A 6,557-nucleotide genomic window follows, 5' to 3' on the forward strand; every position below is an offset into this window, starting at 1 on the left:
GAAAACACTCTGAATGTCACTAAGATTTTTCTCGAGCAGGTTTTTCTGTAAAGACATTAACTCTAGAAATATGAAAATACTTGAGATCTTTCATATAAAATAATTCATGATCAACTAAAATGTCTTAGTTAAAATATTTAATGAAGTTTTGAATAATCGTTTTAGAAAATAATATTTACGTCAATTGATATTTAAAATATAATTTTTATTTATTATTTATCAGACACTTAAAAGCATTCTACAACACATTTACTCAAAGCAAATGAAACAATTAGAGGGCGACGCATCACTGCTTTCCACTGGCTACTGAACTGTATGCATGTTTCTTTGCGCTTGCATATCCAATCAGTCATTATCCCTCACCATGAATCAAAACATATCTTCTGGATTATAATTATTATACCAATTATAATGCATATAACCATCCATCATATCACTTTTTTTTACCAGTCTTCCTCGTCCATCATATACTTTAATTCAGGCGGTTGATGCATCATATTTGGTGGCCATGAGACAAAGAGCATATACTCTATTGACGGTAAGACCAGATGCTTCCTCCATGCTGATGTCCTCCTTCACCATTACAGTTGGTAAATGCCAATCAAAGGAGTAGAGGAGGTTGGCAAGCACAAGTTCCACCATTAACATTCCAAGATTCTTAGCGGGGCAGATCCTTCGACCTTCGCCAAATGGTATGAGCTTGAAATCCTGCCCATTTGCCTCCATGGAGTCATGCATGAACCTCTGTGGATCAAAGACATGAGGCCTCCCCCACGAATTGGGATCTCTTCCTATCGCCCAAGCATTCACATACATCCATGTTTTGGGTAGAATATCATAGCCATTAAACTTAAAGTGCTGCATGGTTTCCCTAGGACTTAGCAGCGGAGCGGGACGGTGCAGCCTCATTGTCTCCTTGACGACACACTTGAAGAAATGAAGTTGGTGAAGGTCACTCTCCTCCGCCTCCCCTTTGCTTCTGACACATCCTCTTACCTCGTCTTGTGCTCTCTTCATCAGCTCAGGTTGTCTGATGAGCTCCGCCATCGCCCACTCCACGGTTGCCGAGCATGTGTCCGTCCCAGCAATGAAAATATTCTGCACTTGAGCTTGGTTATTATGAAAGAGAAAAGGCGTTTACAAGAACTGGAAGCTGTGAAAAGGGTGGCATCAACTACCATGAGCACTCCTTTGATGTGGTCTTCTGTTAGACCCTCCTCATCCTTTTGCATGCGGAGCAAAGCATCTAAGACGTCTTCATCTTCTTTACCTTGTTGCCTGAATCGATCTCGGTGGTAATCTATAAGGCGTTGGTAGATGCTATCGAGCTTAACGTAGGTCCTTTCAAGTCTGGATCTCATCCCACGTAGCCTATCAACCCACCCCAACAATGGTAAGTAATCAGATAAAAACAAGCCACTTAACTCTTCTTGGGCTTCTCTGAGCATGTCGTGGAGTTGGATGTCGCCTCCATCGTCGAAGCCGGAGCCAAAGGCAGTTCTGCATGTTATATTGCAGGTAACCGAGAGCAGCAACTCGCTCAGGTTGACCATGGTCGAAGCGCGAGCGTGAGAACATATCAGTTTCGTCACTCGCTCCATCTCTTCTATTCTTATGTCCCTAAAAGAGTTGATCTTCCCGGTGCCGAAGGGTTCGACGGTTCAGAATTTCCGAAGCTGCCTCCATCGTTCTCCGTATGGGATGAAGGCGACGTCGGAGAGACCGTATGAAATTTTGGAATACGAGAGGAGCGAAGGCCGACTGCAGCACTCAGGTCGTGTGTCTTGAGCACTTAGCCATCTTTCTTAATATTGCTACCGTAAGTTTGCTTCAGCCCCTCCCAACTTTCTTAATATTGCTTGGACTGACATATCGGATAGACTCCACAGAACTAGATTAGCTTATGAATTATGTTCATTTTTATGCTTTATGACATTCTTCGTAAGTCGTTGTTTGTATTTTTGTTGAGAACATAGCTAAATTACGTAGGATTCTCATTCCATTGTTATTGATAGAGATATGGTTTTTACTAGCACCTTTTGGACAAAGCTTTTTTTGTTTACAGGGTACCCAGTTGAATATGAGTACTACTTATCATTCACAAACAGATGAGAAAACTAAAATAGTAAATAGGTGCCTAGAAAATTATCTCATATGCTTTACTAGTGACAAGTCGAAGGAACGAACTAAATAGCTTCCCTTAGCAAAGTGGTGGTATAACAATTCATAGTATTCTTCTATTAAAATGACTCCCTTTGAATTAGTTCATGGTTGAACCCCACTTGCAATTATAAAATATGTACATAGCTCCTCTAAAGTTGATTAAGTGGATAATGAATTACTTAACAGAGACAAGATTATTTAGCTTTTAAAGAATAACCTCACAGGCGCACAAGCAAGAATGAAACTGCAAGCTGATAAACACCGAAGTAAATGAGAATTTATCATGGGTGATTAGATTTTCCTTTGTCTTCAGCCATACAAGCAAACTTTGATAAATGTCCGATCTTCTATGAAGCTGTCTCCTTGATTTTTTGGGCCTTATATAGTATTAGAACGCATTGGACCAGTTGCCTATCGTTTGGATTTACTGGTTAGCTCCTAGATACACTTAGTTTTTTATGTTTTCTATCTTAAAAAGAAGTTAGGTGAAGATAAGATAGTACAACACCGTTTGCTTAACATCTCTACCACTAGTGAAGTTCAAGTTCAATCGCAAGTTATTCTAGATCGATGAGTTATCATGCGTCGCAGACATCTTATGATAGAAGTGTTAATGCAATCAACCAACTTACCAAAGGAAGATGGCATTTGGGAGTCCTACAAAGTACTGAAAGGAAGATTACACTTGGGAGTCCTAAACTAATATAAAGAATATATTCTTTTGAGTTTTATAATTTCAATAGGAGTTGGCTAAGGGTTTAGCTGAGATTTGTTATTTTGATGAGGAGCCCAAGTCCTAGTGGACTAAGGGGTGAAATTATCTAAATTGGGATGCATTTGTTTCTTTTTGCTACGAAGAAAATACTTTTCAGCATTTGACAAACCCTAGGAGATCGATCCCCTCGAAATGATCTTATCCTTTGTTCCCCTTCTTCTAAAATAAAAACCCAAGGGTTTAACTAGATAGCTAATATAGTTGATAAAAAACTTCAACAATCTATCCTTATCCTTTGAAAAAATAAAAAAAAACCTAGGTAGCCAATGATTACTGCTATTAACCTTATGGAATACATCAAACCATTTACACTCAATATTCCTTATATAGTTTCAAAGAAAACAAGGGGATTCTCCTCGTTCAAAATTTTAATTATGATCTCTGCATCACATTCCACTACCAATCTATATACATGGATAACCTCTTAAGTAACACAAGACATGAGTATATGATAGTCATTCAGAGATTAATAAAGATCGAAAGAGTTAAATGATATATAATAATAAGTATGATTCATAGTTTAATGTTTAAATTTTTAAAACGTATTTGGTGTCCATTTTCATTTACATTAGTTTCAACCATTTTAATTATTAGAGTCTTGAAATAAAAAAGTTGATATGATTGGACTAAAATATTAGTAGATGTGAACGAGTGAACTAGCACTAGAAAAATATAAATAAAACCTTAGATGACATAATATCTTTAGTTTTTTAATCATTTTCTTAGACCTATTTAACCTAAAAAAAATTTGTTATAAAGATTTTGGATAACTCCTATTTATAGCTCGATAATATCTCTTTTAGAAATTTGAGACTAACATATGAAAATTTTTTTCTAATATTTCCTCTTTTCATATGTGGTTTAATTGAATTTAATATCTTCTCGTTACTTTTTAGGCTTAACTTAACAGTAAAACATATCCTTAGCTTCAGTCTGACATAATAAAATATTTTTCTTTATGACGTAAATATGACTAATCATTATGTTACAATTCTTCAACTTCAAACAACCTTTACTTCAATTTTGATCATTATCCACGCCATGTCCAATCAAATCCATTAATCCAACTTATTTTCGTGCATCATCCGACTTTACTACTATATTGAGATTTTTAATTATTTAAGTTTGAATAATATTTTAACTGGGCCACAACTTGACTTCGATTCGATCTCCTTAAGATCTCTAACATAGACGTCAAGTTGAAAGCCCCAAGCATTATGAATCTTCAAAACCAATCTCGTGAAAGCACAAATTTACTTTTGTCTTCTTCATATTTACTTTCAACGCAAAAACCCCTAAGGAATAAAACAGCCAGTTAGTCAATGCCATGCCATAATCCCACTAAGAAAAGTCTCAATTCTTATCACTTAACCTTACAATGACAGAAGGTGCTGTTAGGTTAGTTGATAGAAGAGTATATACTCTTCTCTTAAAGTGAACAATCCAACCACAAAGTTATGAAATATAGTCACGCACTTCTTTTCATGAAACAATAAATCACAAACAGAAGATATCGCCAGATGTTTTAATTGCACAAATCGACACATATGACTGTCTTTATTCAATCTGATACTTTAACAGGAACATATTAGTACTAATCATTTAAATCACTTGTAAAGTAAACAAGCGTATCATTTAAAATACTTAGACATATTACTACTTTATCATGCACAAGCAATTCAGGCTGTTGTTGCATCATATTTGGTGACCATGAGACAAAGAGCATACTCTCTATGTACAGTAACACCAGGGGCTTCCTCCATACTGATGTCCTCCTTCACCATTCCAGGTGGTAAATGCCAATCAAAGGAGTAGATGAGGTTGGCAAGCACAAGTTCCACCATTAACATTCCAAGATTCTTACCGGGGCAGATCCTTCGACCTTCGCCAAATGGTATGAGCTTGAAATCCTGCCCATTTGCCTCCATGGAGTCATGCATGAACCTCTCTGGATCAAAGACATGAGGCCTCCCCCACGAATTGGGATCTCTTCCTATCGCCCAAGCATTCACATACATCCATGTTTTGGGTAGAATATCATAGCCATTTAGCTTAAAGTGCTGCATGGTTTCCCTAGGAAGTAGCAGCGGAGCGGGAGGGTGCAGCCTCATCGTCTCCTTGATGACACACTTGAAGAAATGAAGTTGGTGAAGGTCACTCTCCTCCACCTCCCCTTTGCTTCCGACACATCGTCTTACCTCGTCTTGTGCTCTCTTCATCAGCTCAGGTTGTCTGATGAGCTCCGCCATCGCCCACTCCACGGTTGCCGAGGATGTGTCCGTCCCAGCAACGAAAATATCCTGCACTTGAGCTTGGTTATTATGAAAGAGAAAAGGCGTTAACAAGAACTGGATGGTGTGAAAAGGGTGGCATCAACTACCACGAGCACTCCTTTGATGTGGTCTTCTGTTAGACCCTCCTCATCCTTTTGCATGCGGAGCAAAGCATCTAAGACGTCTTCATCTTCTTTACCTTGTTGCCTGAATCGATCTCGGTGGTAATCTATAAGGCGTTGGTAGATGCTATCGAGCTTAACGTATGTCCTTTCAAGTCTGGATCTCATCCCACTTAGCCTATCAACCCACCCCAACAATGGTAAGTAATCAGATAAAAACAAGCCAGCTACCAACGCTTGGGCTTCTCTGAGCATGTCGTGGAGTTGGATGTCGCCTCCATCGTCGAAGCCGGAGCCAAAGGCAGTTCTGCATGTTATATTGCAGGTAAGCGAGAGCAGCAACTCGCTCAGGTTGACCATGGTCGAAGCGCGAGCGTGAGAACATATCAGTTTCGTCACTCGCTCCATCTCTTCTTTTCTTATGTCCCTAAAAGAGTTGATCTTCCTGGCGCTGAAGAGTTCGACGGTGCAGAACTTCCGAAGCTGCCTCCATTGCTCTCCGTATGGGGTTAAGGCGACGTCGGAGAAACCGTATGAAAACTTGGAAAAGGAGAGGAGCGAAGGCCGACTGCAGCACTCAAGATCGTGTGTCTTGAGCACTTCCTTAGCCATCTCCGGCGAGGACACGACGACAACGGGGACTCGACCAAGTTTCAAGTGCATGAGAGGTCCATGTTTCTTGGAGAGTTCCCAAAGGGAGCGATGCAGTAAGCTGCTCCCCAAGAGGTGGAGGTGGCCGATGACGGGGAGCTTGGGTGGGCTTGGAGGGAGTTTCCAGGTCGCCGAGCCACCTCTCGCCTTCCGACCTGCGAGTAGAAGTGAAGACAGCAGTGCGAGAACAACGAGAAGAGAAGGGAGAGAGGAGAGCAGGAAGGGAGGAACTGCCATGGTTGCGTTTTGTGATGGTAGCTCACTTATGTTGACAAGGGAATGGTAGGAGCGCCTGCTGATTTATAGTTGTGACACTACTGAGTTGATCTGTTTTCATATGAATTGCTCCACAACAAGTATTTTATTCTTTTAAGATTAATAAAAATAATAGACAAGATAATTAATTATATATCCAACTAGCAAGAAAAATTAGATCAAAATTATCTTCCAATGGGAAAACCAACCTCCCAAGCAAACACCAATTTGTCACCAAAGAATCATGTGTTATTTTTTTGTTTTTTTTTCAAAAGATGTTTCTTTAAATAGTTTTTTGTTTTCAATAATATTTCTTTA

At 39.3% G+C, this 6,557-nt stretch overlaps 2 protein-coding genes across 2 annotated transcripts; both read right to left on the bottom strand.

Annotated features, from left to right (window-relative positions):
• Nucleotides 1-477: 477 nt before the first annotated feature.
• On the bottom strand, nt 478-1,553 carry LOC135636070 (cytochrome P450 71A9-like). The gene is made up of 2 exons (XM_065147616.1): nt 1,179-1,553; nt 478-1,098 (listed from the first exon to the last, which is right to left on the bottom strand). Exons 1-2 carry the CDS (start codon nt 1,551-1,553, stop codon nt 478-480), a joined length of 996 nt encoding a protein of 331 aa, XP_065003688.1.
• Nucleotides 1,554-4,602: 3,049 nt separating this feature from the next.
• On the bottom strand, nt 4,603-6,236 carry LOC135636879 (cytochrome P450 71A1-like). The gene is made up of 2 exons (XM_065149007.1): nt 5,319-6,236; nt 4,603-5,238 (listed from the first exon to the last, which is right to left on the bottom strand). Exons 1-2 carry the CDS (start codon nt 6,219-6,221, stop codon nt 4,618-4,620), a joined length of 1,524 nt encoding a protein of 507 aa, XP_065005079.1. The 5' UTR covers nt 6,222-6,236; the 3' UTR covers nt 4,603-4,617.
• Nucleotides 6,237-6,557: the final 321 nt, after the last annotated feature.

Source organism: Musa acuminata, chromosome BXJ1-3 (genome assembly GCF_036884655.1).
Source record: "Musa acuminata AAA Group cultivar baxijiao chromosome BXJ1-3, Cavendish_Baxijiao_AAA, whole genome shotgun sequence".
NCBI lineage: Eukaryota > Viridiplantae > Streptophyta > Magnoliopsida > Zingiberales > Musaceae > Musa > Musa acuminata.

Coding starts and splice junctions, on each gene's coding strand:
- LOC135636879 (XM_065149007.1), bottom strand. CDS start 6,221: ATGGCAGTTCCTCCCTTCCTGCTCTCCTCTCTCCCTTCTCTTCTCGTT. Junction 5,239..5,318: donor ACATCAAAGGAGTGCTCGTG/GTAGTTGATGCC, acceptor GCTCAAGTGCAG/GATATTTTCGTTGCTGGGAC.
- LOC135636070 (XM_065147616.1), bottom strand. CDS start 1,553: ATGGTCAACCTGAGCGAGTTGCTGCTCTCGGTTACCTGCAATATAACA. Junction 1,099..1,178: donor ACATCAAAGGAGTGCTCATG/GTAGTTGATGCC, acceptor GCTCAAGTGCAG/AATATTTTCATTGCTGGGAC.